The 16,846-nt window shown below is 39.1% G+C and overlaps 1 protein-coding gene across 3 annotated transcripts in view; it reads right to left on the bottom strand.

The window, feature by feature from the left end:
• LOC306799285 (tumor protein D52-like) overlaps positions 1–16,846 on the bottom strand; it is a 119,833-nt gene that overhangs the window by 83,599 nt on the left and 19,388 nt on the right. For 2 of the 3 annotated variants that reach the window (XM_079300084.1, XM_079300082.1), the window contains exons 1-4: positions 13,737–14,192; positions 8,749–8,864; positions 7,050–7,198; positions 6,079–6,180 (exon numbers count right to left, since the gene is read on the bottom strand). In XM_079300084.1, coding sequence (XP_079156210.1) covers positions 6,079–6,180; positions 7,050–7,198; positions 8,749–8,864; positions 13,737–13,908 — 539 coding nt within the window. In that variant the 5' untranslated portion in view covers positions 13,909–14,192. Of the gene's footprint in view, positions 1–6,078; positions 6,181–7,049; positions 7,199–8,748; positions 8,865–13,736; positions 14,193–16,846 lie in introns of those variants that run through there. The other variant, XM_079300083.1, reaches the window with a different exon arrangement.

Here is a 16,846-nt window from a genome sequence, read left to right on the forward strand (position 1 = left end):
TAATGCTCCAAGTAGCTGTCACTGCCATGTGCAAATCTGTACAACCCTTGTACACTTTTTCTGCCTTTATGTGGGATGGAAAATGCTTGCCTTCAGTGGACCAGGACTAAGAATTACTCAAAAATGTATTATATAAATATTGAAGACAAGGACGCTCTTCAAAAGAGGTCCACAGCTTCTCTTCTTCCTTTGCTTGGCATTTGTGTACATCACCCACACTTAGCAGCACTTTTTCTCTTGGGAAAGCACTCAGTGACACATGCATGAAACCAGACTCTCAGGAGATGGAGGGAAACAGTGCCAAACAAGCAGAGAGAAAAGGCAAGCACCCCAGATCACCAAGAGACTTTGCAGGGATTTTTTACTCACTTTCATTTTCTAAAATATGCCAAACTACTGCCTTTTAAACTTGAAATCACTTAGTAGCATTATACTCTAACAAACAGGGAAAAGCTGTTACAATTTTCCAAACAGTAGGGAAACGACACTTTCCAGATGTTTGATAACACCTCCATTAACCAGAAATAGAACAAATTTTATCCTATATGTTAGTACACAAAATCCACTACAAGGCTGAGTGGGTTTTTCGGTTTTTTATAAAACTTTGTTAGTTGACTTAAGTTCAATCTGACTTGATTCCACACATGAAAATAAATAAACCAAACAACTGGATTATGCATACATTACCTCATAATAGGCATACTAATTGAATGTTGTATGGAGCGTATACTAAATGCCAGCATTAAGAGAAAAGAAAGCGAAAAGTTAGTTTAAGTATTACATTGCGAAGAAATTGGCTTAGAGAGCTGACTTCTGTAAATTATCTTTGCTAAACAGCCAGTCTTACACAGTCTTAGTAACTGTTTGGGTTTGCTTTCTTAAATTGCTTAGCCATGCACACACACACACACACACACAAGTACATCAGAGCAAAAGCTGTAGCAACCTTTTTCTCTTAAAAAGACTCAAGTGCCATGCTTGTTAGTACTTGTTCTGCTTAGCTGCAACAGTCTGTCTGCTCCATAAGTTTCCCAAGCAACAGGAGTCATGCTGCATTTACAGTTTTGGGAATAACAACTAGTAAACACTTGAAAGTCTTATTAATCAGCTAATCCTCCAACTGAAAGAATTACCTCTACATCCAGAGGGCTTCCATTTCAATTCAGTGTTTTTTACACTCATCAATACAAATTATCTACTCATCAATACACATTATTTAACAAAAGCAGTCACATCAGTCAGTATTCAAGGTCAGGTTTATGCTGGGAGCAGGGATAAAGTCCTAGTCCTGTGTTCTGAAAATAATGGAGGATTTCTATAACCTGCCAGTGTTGCCATACAGTTACTGTTTTTCTAGCAAGAAACATATCTATTCCTAAAAGGTAACTGGACATACATGAAGGAGCTCCCAAATAGCCCCAACACCACCTGGTATCTAATTTAGTTCCACACAGAAAATCCCTGTTTACTGCAGATACAAACAAGCCTATTATGTTAAATATTTCTTACAAGTGCTGCAAGAGTAACTTAAAATTATTACAAGTGATGATCTCAATTTTTCATAACTATACATGGAATGTCAAAATTTGTATGGGTTTTATGATATCTTTCAAGAGAATACGATCCAGGCAGTTTTTCTGGGGGAGGAGGGAAGGGAAACAACTCTCTCATGAGATGTATCTCCAAACTTTCAATTAACATCTCAGCACAATCAATAGAAAATACATTCACAGAAGAAAAAAAGTTCTATGTTTATTGCAGAGCAAGTTCTAAGAGATTCTTTATGAAGGCTCATCATTAAAACATTGTGATGGAAAAAAAAACCCCACACAAAGCTCCCTTAAGGTTGGGATCCCTCAAGGCAGATGCACAACTATAGGTTGATTGGTAGTTACAGCATACTGGGAATCAGATACACAAAGCCAGTTGCTTCCTGACACATCAGTAATGCACAGCTATGTTTCATCTATTTCTCCAACCCCACTTCTCCTGTGTTTCATTCTTATGGATGGTCTGGCTTCCACCAGCTTTTCCAGAACACAGAGAAGCTGATTGTCTTCTGAACTGTAATTTATATTCTTCACCGTGATGTAGACTACTACAAACTCTGGGCTTGCTACATGGCAGGTTTTATTATAGAGCTACACTGACACTAACTAGTTGCAGTTGATGCTCAGCCAATTCCCCTCACACTGCAAGAAGTTTCTCCCTGCAAGAGATTTAAGGCTAAAGAGGATGAAATACATATACTTACAAACTGTAGAACTGCTCACACTGAAAAACAACAACCTATAGTGTATTGCAGATATTTTAATGCATGTATATGATTTAATCTCAAACATCATTTAATAGAAGAACTATTCATGTATTCACGAAGAATTTACTTGCTGCTGTACAATACACTTCTGTATACCCTTAGTATCCAGTTTGCAAAATGACACCACAAGATATTATGTAGTTTTATCACACAATGATCTCGTTTGCAAGAGAACTCTGAATTAGATAAATGCAGTTGATATTTTTAACATAATCTACCTGTTCTTCAGGTAATGCAAAGATACACAATTAAGCCTTGAAGAGCTTTATGAAGAAGACAACTTGTATTTCTTTTCCCAAATGACAAAATGCCACACTAAAGCACTCATTTAACTAGGCCATCAAGTTAGGCAGTTTGAAAGACAATCTCTCTTTGCAATGCTCTAAAACCAACCCCTAGCTTAAAAAAGACAATAAAAAGGCACAGTAAGCTGCTCTCCAATCTTCCATGTATTTTTTATTGCATTAAAGCTTTCTTACCCTCTACACAATCATTTTTTTAAAGCTACTCCATTGCCTCCCATTTTGAAAACGCACAAGGAGGTGTGCCAGAGTCCCTGCCTAGAAAACACAGCTTAACATACACAGTAGCTAGTTACTTTCATTAGTAGTTAAATTTCCATTTGATATGCTGACAAGTTATGATATTCAGGAATCCTTGATCATAGATCAGTCTTCTAAAGCAAGCAGAGAAAGTTATTCTGCAGTCTCAGAGCAAGGCAAAGATGGACTTTGCTCCATCACAGGGATGCAGTGCAAGAAGAGCCAAGTGCAGTCATGACTGCTCAGAAGCTACATCTTGGTACTACTGTTTTGTACAGAGTACTGATGTTGCTTAAAGAAGTAAGGTTAGCTAATCACAACTTGAACAAATTGTTATAAAGAGAATAAAGGTATTAAGAGAAAACTAAGAAGGAAGAGAGTTCATTTTCATCATAACAAAGAGAAGAGGAAACAAATACAAAAAGGAAGCAAAAATACACTGACATTGTACTTCCTGTCCTCCCTTCCTCTCCATTTCAGTAGCTTCCAGAATCACAGCTCCAGCAGCTGCCTCACTCCCTTTTGCAACTCCCTATTAAATCACTTTGCAGTGCTCAAATAAAGACCTGTGTGTGATGGTTGCTGCATGGAATATGTAGAAATAGTCCAGCACAGAAGAAAAAGTCCCTCAACCAAAACAATACAAGAGTAAATGAAGCCACAATTAAGCCAATGTAAGAGTTCAAGAACAAAAATGTACCTGCATATTCAGTATTTGCTCAAGTAAGTATCAGGCCTATCAACTCTCACTTCCAAGAAATAATTTAGGCATCTAAACCTTTCTAAAGCTCAGACTTGTCCTTGAGTGGTCATATAACCCTCAGGCTTGAATTCAGTGGCTGAATTCCAGATGAGTTTGGTTCTCATGAAAAACAAAAAAAACCTTAATATTTTGCTTCAAGTGTACCTAAGATCTTCAACAGCACTAATTCTTCACACTGTTGTTTTCTAAACACAGCTACCCCTGAATTTCTAACAACACCCTGCACTTCCCTCACCGTGATTTTCCCTGAGAAGCACAGCAGCAGTGTGGACTTGTCTGATACCATTAAATACCTTCCCAGTGGCCTAGTTTCTGATAAAGAGTACTCAACACCCACAAAGCCACTAACTGGAATAGTTAGTTAAGGTATCCCTGAAGTAGAAGGCAGCTCTGAGCCCGTGCTTGTCCTTGTCCAGTGCAATAGGCCAATATTAATTGGGGAACACCACAGCCTTAAGGTAGAAAAGTGACTCCTGTTAAGTGAGCAGTTGAGCTCTGCATCCAAAAGGAACAGAGAAGTCTTCCAGGTTCCCAGTGTCTCACTAATGTTAAACAGGACATATTTGAGACTGCCTGTTATTCTTATACCTGATCAAACTGAGCTCACTTCAGAGTCTAAGTTCTCATAGCATCCTGTGCCTCTGCCCATCTCCTCTCCTGGGACAACAGTTCCCAGTGAGGAGCCAAATTCCAACATCTTTATAGAGATTCTACTGCTGTCTTCAGCTACTTAGTGGGGGAGTACAGAAAAAAGTCAGACACAGATGTGCATAGATGGGCTGAGAGGCAATGGACAGAAGCTGTTACACAGGAATTTTAACTACTGAAAATGCTAAGTATTTGCTTAGATCAAATGTAATGTAGATGAAGTAACTAAAATACTGGTGCTGCTAAAGTAATCAATTCAAGAACTGTTTCACTGTACAAACTATGAACAAAGAAGGTATAAACTATTTTACATTTAGACTCCAGTAATTTAGTTAGAATCACAATGCTAAACAGCCACTGTAATAGACACAAAGAGGGGAAAATCTCTACTCTGCCACAGCACAAACATTGTACAGACAAAGAAGGAGGAATCCTGCATGCCATTGACCTCAACACCATATTCTGTCTCTTGATAAAAAACCTTGCAGCATTATTTAGTGGGTTTCTTTCTAACAAGGAAGAGAGACTAATTAATTATTATGTATACTCAAGTTTTCATGTTTTGAGATAGGTGAACATGAAGAAACATCTTCCCTGACATTAAAAGGCCTTCAGTTTTACCCTTACTAACACTGGAGAAAAAAAGAAATTACATTTTACAGACAAAACTTTGATCAAAAACTTTAATGGAGACAGTCTGACTACATGCTTAGTTTCAGAAGCAATTCTTGTGCCCACCTTACCTAAAGGAATGTGAAAATGCCTGTAGTCTGCACAATGCCAGAGTAAGCATTAAAGAAGAAAGGAAGTTCTGATAAATCTGAAGAAAAATAATTAACTGTGCAGCTGTACTCAAAGTGTTTTCTCACTAGATTTCAAAAAGCAAGAGGTTAATGGCAGCACTTTAAAATGGCTGATTTTATTACACTGCTGCCAAAGCAGCAATATTCTGTGAGAATATGTGAATTTTTATTTGCCCAATAATTGAAAAATAAGTTTAACAACAACAAATTACCTGTGGAGATGAATAATTGTATAGGTTCCAGTAGTAAGAATTATACAATCAAGGAATTGTAAGGTAAGCATCTGATTGCATTGCATCCAGCAGGATTTTTGGAAGCAACTCAAAATAGTTCTAAAAATGACTGGCAGACTTACCTGATGTGTATGAAGGGCTGTGTCATTTGGCACAAAATCAAAATATGTTGCATGCCAACAATAGTTTAGAATTAAAAAGTGCCAATAGTCTCTTCAAAATGTAATAAAATCAAGCCACTTCTATGAGGCAGAACAGCTCAGAAAAAAATAAAATACATGTGGAAGGAATTGACACACAAACCAAACAAACAAATGCAAACAAACAAACAAAAACCCAAACAAAACCCAACAACAACAACAACTAAGAGCCAAACAACAAAACACAAACAGTTAAATATATTATTTGTTTAAATATGATGCTCCACAAGCTGAGAAATAGAGCAGAAATGATAGTGCTACGTGTATCCCACAGAAGCAGGCAGACAATGCCACCTGCAATCACACCAGAAAAGCAAGAGCAGCAGTGGAGATGGGAGCACACATTGCTTCTCTCACCTATGAAAAATACACACCACAGAACTCCTGAGTATCAACCAGAACATACAAGCAGATTCTGCAGCAAGTCTCTTACCTCCCCTAAAACTGGTGGTGAAGGCTCTTGATAGATTAGCTTTTAGAAGCACTAGGTATGTTACCAGTGTAAATTTATTGCAGTGATTACCCACTTAAATAACAAATGCAATCACTTGAGAAAAGGTAAAGAAACCTACCTGACATCTTCAAATTTCTTGGTTATGACTGAACCAACAGAAGAAAAAGCAGCAGAAGCCTTCTGACCAGCCTGAGACAGTGTTTCTGATGTTCTCTTGTATCTGTGTTTTTAAAAAATATAGTTTTTAGTTATTTTAATAGAATATATAAGGAAACTTTTAGTGTGTGTCTATTTGTATCAAATGCAGAGGTACACTTCAGCTTTGGGGTCTAATGAAAAACCTACTTAAGATATTATTTTGAGCCTTTGCAATCCCTTCTGGCTACAGCATCTCTGCTACCTCTGACCAGACCCACTTCACCAACATGCATGTGCTACCCCATACCCAGAACAGATGCCATCTGCTATTGTAGGATTTAGTAAAATATAAAATAAACTTACACATAAAACACTCCAATCAACAAAAAAAAAAAAAAAAACAAAAAAAACCTCTAAAAAATACAAAAGAAAACAAAACACAAAAATGCAACACTATGCACACACACTGAAAAACGTCTATTTTTTTGTGCCAAATTTTTGTACCACACAGTTCGGTCAATAAAATTCATCTCAAACGGTTTGAGGTACATCTTGTGACATTGTGGTCATTAACTGTAGATGGTAGCTTGCTCTAGACCTTAAGCTAACACTTGTGTTTGGCAAGAACACTAACTGTGACTTCATACTTCTCCTGCATGAGCTCAGTTTACAACAATTTTTCAGGGTGGAAATACCCTTCTGTTGGACTTAGGACACCTTGGTATCTCAGATCTATCAGACAAAAGAAGTGTGTTAGAACAGCCCATATTTTGATAACTCATTCTTTGTTTGCATGAGGTATGGCTTGCAGTGTTCTTTTAAAAAAATGTATGTTGGTTTACCCACAGAAGTTTTAATACAACTTAACTTTGTGTTATTTATATTTATTTCACAAGAACAGTGTTAAGACATAGCACAAGATCTAAACAATTCTCATGAGCTGGTACATACGCTGTAGTTGATGTAACATCTTGCCAGCTTTTGGTAATGTTCTGCTTTAGTTCCTGTAGTGAGTTAATTCCCAGCTTTCTCTTGATTTCTGCTAGATGCTTCTCTTTGGCAGCTAGCACTTGTGACAGTGTCTGGATTTCCTCTTCCACCTGTGTCGTGAGAGTTGTTAATAAGTGGTTAACAGTTAACAAGGAATATACCCAACCATTTAACTATGTACTGCTTTAAAGCATCTACTAAACAACAGTAATGGGAGGCCTAACAGAGGTTTTTAACATTGCCTCACACTCATTCCTAAATACTAAAAGGGAAATCCAACAGAGACTACAAGACCTAGTGAGAAAGTAATCTACCTGCAGCAAGCTCTGTTACTGGAATAGGTACAAGGAAGGTGGTAACTAAAAGAATGCATAGCTAGAAATTATTACCTATGATATGTAAAGGTGGAAGATTAGTCAAACCCCAGATAATTGCCAAGCCTGTATTCTACTTCCACGTCAGAAGATAAACCAATGTGTGACCAGTATTAGGAAGCTCAGAGCATGCCTGATCCATACACAAATTTTGTCTCTTTGTTTCAACAGAAGAGGTGTGGAAATGGTGGCAGACTGAGCAGTCAAACCTCACACAAACACACAGCACCTGCTCTGTAACTAGAAAACTATATTGCTTGCATACTTCCTTCTTTACATAGATGGTCACTTAAGCCTCTCCTGGAAACATGACCAGAGATGTCAGCACAGTTCTACAATGACATTCTGTGAGCTTTATAGAAGTGACAGAGGCACTAAGGTCATACCTACAAAAGCAAGGGCATACCTCCACTCCTTCATCCAGGCAAGATCACCCTTCTTTAGAGAATCAGGCTGCCCACTCATTTAAGCTCCTTACAGGAGTACAGCTCCTTACTGTACTCTTTATAGTATCTTCAATGCACATTGGTTTCAGATATCTGTCCAAAGTCCAGAGTGACATATCCTAGAAGGATCAGCTCACCCTCACTACCTTTGGCATGAAATGATACTCAGGACTGACAAATACAAGAATGTATTAAATGTGCCTAATTTAAAGCTAACCTTTGTCTGCCAACCTTAAGACTTCAGTTAGTGTCTTTCATAAGGATCCCAAGGTCCCATAGAGCTATTAAAGAAAAAAGACTGGCTGCTTAATAAAGCTTGACTTTGGCATGTATCAGGCTTGAATATTTATCTTGTCTGTCCTTCAAAGAATGCTACTTTATCTCACTCTCAAAAATATTCTGTTATGGACAAGAACAGTAACACGCTTAGACATCAGCAATACAGTGCCTACACAGATACTACCATGAAGCATTTTCATGAAAGAAACAGTTTAGCTACTCCACACCAGTTGAGACAATACTAGGGGATTTAGCTTCCAACCATGTTCTTTGTTGATTTACCCCCTTTCTCACTTGAGAAGAAAAAAAAAAGGGTTAGCTATTTATGCATCTCCGTTTAAAATCTGTACATTCAGCACTTCCAGCTTAATTCCCCCTCACTAAAACTGGCTGTTCTTTTCTCCTTGACACCCTTCCTTCCTATCTGTGCAATACACAGGAGTGCCAGCTTTAGACACTCACAGAGTAACTATGCAAAGCATTAACTGTATGTTCAAAGATAACATTATCCTAGATTTTCATTATCAAAACAAGTTTAAGAGCTATTTGAAAAATAATTACCTTGGCAAGCTCTTTTCTTAGCTCATCCCGTTCTTCTTCTGAGAGTGTTTCTGCCATACTGACTGTAGCAGCAGCATCCTCTCCAACCTCAGGTATAGAGTCACTCCTGAGCAGCCCTTGAGATAAATAAAGCATTAAAAGTCAGATTATCACAATAATGTTATCTGCCAAACAGCAGCTAACATTAGCACACAGCTCTTTTGTGCCACTGCACAAAGAAAACTGATGAGAGGACATCAAAGTCATGCTCTCCGACTACAGGAGGGAAACCAAAGGCATTTTATATTTCATTCTATCAAGCTGTATTAAAGCTCAATACAATGGCAACTGCTGCTTTAATAGAGACTGGAAACCCGTTGAGAACAACACATCCCACTGCTCTGTGAGAGAAACCAAGGCGCAGAACGCCAAGTCCCGACCAGCACTTCCTACACAAGCCTGCCCAGGAGCCTGAGCACACTCTGGTGTCTCCTTCAGAAACTCTGGAAGCGCTGGAGATGCTCAAGGCCAATGCAGAGGCTCCCTTAACCTCTGGATCAGGTTTAAAAGTCCATTCTGAGCATATTAGGTGCAGCCACAAGCAAGGTTAACAGCAGCAGGGAAAACTACTGCACTGCAAGTGTGAACTCTTTCTCTGTACCCTGCCTGATTCTCTCTGTCCCTAGTAACTGGGACCACTGTGGCTAGAAGGTTGCAGATGTCATGGAACTAGAAGTAAAGCTGCTGGTTTGCACCTGGACCTTAAGACAGATGGGAAGCCCAGAGACAGAGCTTGGGAATACAACGCTGATTCTTCAAAGCAGGGGAGTGCTGAGAAGGGACTGATAAGGATGTGCATCCACTCAAACTGTTGTCTCTTTCCCTTCCAAGTCCAGAAACAAAAACTGCCAAATTCCTATATAAACCACAAACATCCCTATAGTCTTCCTTCCTTTTCCTGAAGCTGTGAAAGCAGTTGAGGAGGATGATATAATTTGTATTACTATGATGCAATAACTTTAATGATTCATTTTTTCTTAGTCCTTAGTGCTTGCAATAAGACAAAAAACACCTTTTATGCAACAAAATTTCCAGCAAAAGATTTCCCATTTTGAGTCTTTGTAGCTGACACTTAAACATAAAGTTTGGCAAAATCAAGGAATTCTGTTCTAATTGCAGAGACCAGTTTGCAGGGAGACTACATGCTGGAATGGTTTTGGATTCCCAGAACTAATTCTCTATTCAAGAGGTAAAACAGCTTTACAGATTAAAAATGAAAAAATAAAAAAACCTAAATAAAAATCTTAAAATACAAGAGGAAAGAAATCAGGATTGTTTATTAATAAGGAGCAAGGAAGAATATATGTATACATATATGTGTGTGTATATATGTACAGAAATATATCATTCATCTAAGTTGAAGACATATTAAGTAACATTCCTTATTAATCACTACAGAAATTAACCATCTAACCAATAAAAATCCTTTCTCACTTCAGCAGCTTCTGATGGCACTCCATACTATCCTTTGGTCTGGGAATCAAAAACTCATTAATCACCACTATGATTTTGCTGTGAGGTTTCATATCAAACAGCTACATCACAATCAACTGAAGAATCAGGGGAAAAAAGATTCTGTGAGTCTGTAATTAGTTGTAGGTATTCTTTGAAACATGCTCCTAGCAGCTGTCAAGCTAAAAAAAAGAGGAAACCTTGTTCTTGATCAAATTACTGAACCCATGTAAAACTCAATTCCACAAATTCTTTCCAATACAGTATGTTGTGCCTGTATTTTTGTCCAGAACACTTGCCCTCTAGAGCACACTGTTATGTGGACAGAACTTTTGTGAATGCTGTTCCTACATAGTGCACTGAGAAGGAAACCTACAGGAAGAAAATTAAACCTCATTCTGCATTTATTCATGAGATCTATGCCATGTTTTCCCAAAGATTTACATATGTCTTCTCTACAAACATGAAGTAGGTCCTGTGGGTTTCCCAATACACTATCTTCTGTCAGAAATCTAGGGCAAGAACTTCAAAGTCTAATGCCCAAAACCAAAGCACAGCACTATAGCACATAAAACAAAGGATTATGTACCACAATCAGATAACTTTTGTTTCATGCATCAGCATATTTCCTTAACATTTAAGAATGCCACACCTTTTTGTCAAATTGCTTTTTAACCTATAAATTACATAAACCTACCCTGAAGGAAAACAATTTGAACTGCATTTCTCCTCGACTCCCTACACCTCCTCAGTACGTTCTACTGTGACTCCTGACCTTGCTCTCATCTGCAGCTCCTCAGTGACCACTTGCTTGCCATCAGAAAGCCATTTTAGAAAGTTTGCAAGTACCAAAACCACACTGATTCCAAGAGCATTAGCACAACCAGCTGAAAATCTGTTCAATCTGATTATGAGGAGTCATCTGGATTAAGCCAAAAATAGATCAAGTGAATCCACCAGTAAGAAAACATGCTGGATTGTCTCCTGCAGCAACAGCTTCTGTTTGGGGAATGTAGCTTCTCTTTGCAAAACTCATTTTTTAAGACCGTTCTGTTTCTTGCCTACCAAATGGAATTTAAGGTACAATGCTAAGAAAGCAAGAGAATGATCTCTCCTCCCCTTCACATTCCTAGAGGTTTTAGGGAAACAGGAAATCACTGCTACTCAAGAATCCTCCATACCTCATCCTGCACATCTGACCATGCCTTCCTCTTCTTGCCTTCCAAGCCCCTCCATTTATTATTTTTTTTTGAGCTCCACATGAAGTATGCTAACACCTTCCCATCAATCTTCTTTCTGGCAGCTCCACTCTCCCTGTTACTGTTCACACCTCTGTTCCCTTTGCTCCCATTCCTCAGTTCATTACCTGCAGGACACAGGGTTCATCCACACTATGAGCAAAGCTGTACTGGGCCATTTGACATGGAGCACTTGTCTACACAGCTAACAAGCTACAGACCTCCACAATGGTGTGGCTACAACCCAAATGTATCCCATAAACTAGGGCTGACAGCCAGTAAGATCCTGGCTTTGAAAAAACTTTATAAGGAACTTCATAAGAGCATTTATCACTTTTTTTTTTTTTTCTTTGCTAACAGAACTGTTGCTATTATTATTTTATATTGTTATATAAAATTATTATTACGGCTTTCAACTTGTTACCTTTCATTATGTTAGTTCTCTTCCATCATTGGAGTTGAAAAGGACCTAAAATCAGTCATTAGTTATCAGTCAAATAACAGTCATACTGTTATAACCAAGTATAACTGAACATTTCATGCCTCTCAAACAGTATAAAAAAATTTGTTTGAGGGAAAAAAAACCATAAAGACTTAGATAGTATTGAGAAAACTTACCTAGCTTTAAGGTCAGATTTTAGGTTGGTATTTCTAAGATTAATGTTTTTTTCCCAGCAGTTTATTAGATCTACTTAAATGAACTAAATAAAGACATTAGCAAGTTAGTTGATTAGGACTCCATGGATCACATTAAGGGAAATGGCATTTAAGTCCTTATTATTGCCAGAGTAGGCAAAGCATTAGAGTAATTCAATTAAAAGTCAGTTTTTCTGATTTGGGGGTTGTTTTGGCCAGTTTCAATCCAAGTTCATGCTCTATTTTGACCAGAAGTTCCTACCTCTCTGGCCTAAAGTCAGAGATCAGCAGCAAATGGGAGCAGTTTTTAAGAAGCCCTTTTCATTCTGGATGAGCAGCCTTGGGGTAGAGGTGGGTTAATCTCCAGAAAGCTTTCTTTTCAACTGACATGTTCTGCATGCAACATTCAGAATGAGCTTTGTGGTTATCACTATACAGTTGGCAAAACTAAAGAAAAAGGGTGCTTATAACAGTTCAGGAGAACAGGTTGTTGCAAGGTTATACAGCCACTAGCATTTGAGTAACATACAGTACTACAGAATATATTTATTCTGCAGTATATAAGAAAGATCAGATTTAAGTGCTTCCCATTTATCTCAGTCAAGAAGCCAAAGTGAGACACATTTCTTCAACCTTGGGGGAAGAAAATTCTTGGGCTTCTCCCAAATGCTAATTAGATGCTCATTCAAAGTGAATGAAAAAGAAAATAAAGCTCAGAAAAGGCTGGTGGTAAAGGTGATGCATCATCACCTGACACAGCTGCTTCCCCTCTCCTTTAGAAGAGCTGGCAGATGCAGGAATTGCAGAAGTGAATGCTGACCACTACTTCCCAGTAACCCCTGGCTCATCAAGTTCACAGAGAGGGTTGTTACAGTTCACATAAAGGTTCCCCAAGGGATGCATTTTTCTTTAAAAATTTAAGTAACAAGGCCATTAAAAAAAAAAGTTAACACTTTATATCTAAAATTACTTTGGAAGATTACATCTGGCAGCAAGGAATGGAAAGGAATGACGACAGCAAAACCAGACTGGGATGTGTTGGGAGGCACAGCTTTAGGTGTTCTGTACAACAGGTTACCAGCAAGAAACTCATAGGGTTAAGCATTAAGTGGATGCCACTGCAGCACAGCACACAGCAGCATAGTGCAGTTTGTAACTGCAGGTGGAAAGTTTGCAGCATTTTAAATGCTAGGTGGAATGAGTAAAGGTTTTTGGAGGCATTTTCATTAATCAGTGAGATTTTCAGTATTAAGGCAAATGCAGATTTTAGACTATCCAGAGCTCTGAAGTCCTACTAAAAATGAAATTTCTACCTCCTTCCCCCCCAAAAAAAATCTCATAATCAAACTAGGCAAATTATTCCAATCTTGCAGAAGTTTCGTTCTTAATTGTTTTTGCCATTTCATTTTCCCTCTAACTGCCTTTCTACTGAATAAACAACAAATAATGTAAAGCTGGTAAATGTATAACATGAGATATTACCTACATGACACACTGAAGCTAATACACTATTAGAATTAACAGCAGGCCAAATTTAGATACTTTTAATTTGAGAAGTTTTACAGGTATTAATTTCTAAGCATTTCACGTAGAGATATTAAGGAAGGAAGAGAAGGAAGTTACCAGACTTTGCCAGTGTAGGTGATCCAGGTGGAGAAAGGTTTATGCCAGGCGACAAGTAAAGATAATTTCTGTTCACTCCAGCATTGAAATCGAAGGGCGATTTGTAATCCTCATACAGATCCATGCCAGACAGTTCAGAGCGCGCAGCCATCCTCTTCCTCCACTGAAGCATTCATCTTTGCTCTCTGGGGTGACCCAGACAGCAGCATTCAGAAACCCTCCATTTCTCCACATGACACTCACTGTGCCTCCTCAGAGAATTGAGCTCTGTTACATATGATAGAGCTGCCTAGCAAGCGATTTCTCAGCCATCCTGTAGCTGCTGCTGTTTACATGGCACAAGGTTAAGTTCCTGTAAATTTATAACTGAGGCTGGACTTAAACAGACCGTTCCTTTAACAAACATTCACAGTGCACCACTCATGGCTTCTTGGAAGAGCCTTGGTCCTCTGCAGAACTGCATCAACTGTGTTCAATCGTTTAAATAAAAAAAGGTCACCTGACTGCAGCTACACCAGGATATCCTTAATCTTCTAGGACACAAAAGGATTACCAGACATAATCTATCCCATATACCATCTGTGTTGGACTTCTTCCTCTGATTAATGGAAAATTCTGTGTGCATAGCTATTCCTCCAGCTGTGTAATAACCACTAGTGAGAACCCAGTCTCTGCTGCCCAGGTATCACACCATAGTGCAAGTTCAGAATAGGAGAGAGCAGCATTTCTCTCTGAAGGCTGGGCTATAAACACCATCTTGGTTTATTGATGAACATTCTAATGTGCATTTTGATTTTTGCTCATGAGGCTAAACATATCTGGGTCTGAGTGGGTTTTGTCTGGGGGAGGGAGTTGTTAAATATTTATGAAGTACACTATCCTATGTTCATGGTTGTTCAACTAGCATTGTTTAGAGCAGCCAGTAACTGCAGTAATGCGTCACCTGAAATGTATTTATGTTTCAACACATACACAACAAAGAAAGATCAACTTACATAAGCCATCTGACTTCATGCCAGGCTTTAAGATGCAACTCCGGGAAGTAAAAATGCTTCTTACCTAAAAGAAGCACTCAGCACAGTTTTGCAGCACTTCACTACATTTTTTTTGTTTTTACTTTAAGGTCAGGTTCTTTCACGGAAAACAGCTTTAAACTGAGCAACAATTTCCTCCCAAACCTAGGATCCTCACTGCAACCTGCATGCAGAGGAACATAAGCAAATGGAAGGGAATCTTTTCCTGCACAGTACAGACAGAGCTAATCAGGAATTATTCCAGAGAAGGAATAATGAAGGAGCCTTGCAGCATACCAAAGTCAAGTCCAAGCAAAGTAATCCCTGGGCATATGAGGAGAAAGCACACCCCTTCTGGAATTTTGACTTCCCATTTCCAGTCAGCTGGCACAGGAACAGACCTTCCAGCTAATTAAAAAGCTGCTCCTTAGGCTAAAGACCTACATTTGCTTCTCGTGCAGAGTACCTGCAGGCTCATTACAATGAAAGTGCTGGAGCCTTGAAATAGGTCTGCTATTTTCCAAACCCACTGAAAAGAAGAAAGCAAAATGCCCCTCTGCATTTCTGACAGTGGCTGTGACATCTGCCAGAAATACTGCAAAGTCCACCTGACAAAGGTCAAAGCTTTGGCCACAGACTCTAGTTAAAGCATCCAGAGGCAGCAGAGAACTGTAACACAGCTACAGTAATAATATACTCCATTAACCAAGTTTGTTAATATGAACACCTACAGATTGTGCTTTGCAGCTTTCCCTTGTATAACTCAGGGGCTGCCTTCTGTGCAAAAGGCTCAGGCAGTAGTTCTGCTAACTGGGTTAGGTAAAACGACAAGTTATGAGATGTGGCACACAAAGAGCTGAGTATTTTCTACCATCACTCTCCCACCACAGAAAGAGAGAAAGAAGGGGAGGCAACACCCTAGGACTTTTTCCCAACCCTAGATAATCACTCAGTTTAACACTAATCAGCGCTAGCTGGCGACAGCTGCAAGTAGCTATTACAGGAAAAAGAACCCCTTATGAAAATCTGTTGATCCTTGCTAACAATCAAGAATTCCATTTCCTAGGCATTTCCTGGAGCAAACATTACATTCTTGTCTTTTACTTGTAGGAAATTCCCTACATTTACCAACCATTCAAAAATATCTGGCACTCTTCCTGTATCTTTATAGTGCAAAAGTTGTTGTCATGTCCCCAGAGACATCTGGATTGCCAGTCTCAACCACCAATCTCGCCTGCCAACTCTACTGACAGAAATCTGCATGGGTCAAACTCTTCAACACCTCTTCAGTGTGGTCAGAGACACATACAGGACGTGGCCCACTGCTGGAACACACATTTGTCTTACAGGGAAGATTTGCTGAATTACAAATCTGAGCCTCCACCCAAGAGGCTGAATTCTGCTTTTGTTCTTCCTTATGCGTAGCCTGAGCACAAGCCCAGTATTCACCCAAGACAATCTCTAGTTTTTAGAAATATTACAGAAATTCTACTGGTCTAAGGTCATTGCCAAAAGAGGGGTACCATGCAAGAGCTCCTTACTTCAAGTTCCTCTCTTTGCTCAGATTAATCTCAATTATAGTGGCCATACAGATGGGTTGCTACAGCACCTCCCAAACACATCACCTAAACCCATCAGACTCCTGCTCTCTTACCTGCTGGAGTTTACAGCAGTGTTGCTCCTCACTTGTTCCCCCATACTGCCTAAAGCCAGTCGAAGAAGATAGGTGCTGCTTGCTGTGGTGCATTTGGAGGAGGAATGAATCTCTCTCCAAGGGATTTTCCAAATTCAAGTGATGGCTCAAAGAAACAAATCATGATGGGGATGACAAACAGCAGCTGCACAGAACCAAAAAGCAAGGATTTTTTTCTGCCGTGTGAAGCTTTCTGACCACTTCAGCAGCTCTTGACAGTCACAGCAATCAAGATTTCTGTACACTATGAAAACAGTCTCATCATGAAACCTTTCTAAAGGGCCCTCCCATGACCAAAATATCCTGTTGGTCAGGCTTTCTCTCCTTCACAATAATTCAAAGAACATGCAGCTGGCTGGAGGTGGAACTGAGGCTGTAGAGCCATACCCTAATAGATGGATGCT

The sequence above is a fragment of the Erithacus rubecula genome, assembly GCF_903797595.1.
Source record: "Erithacus rubecula genome assembly, chromosome: 3".
Classification (NCBI taxonomy): domain Eukaryota; kingdom Metazoa; phylum Chordata; class Aves; order Passeriformes; family Muscicapidae; genus Erithacus; species Erithacus rubecula.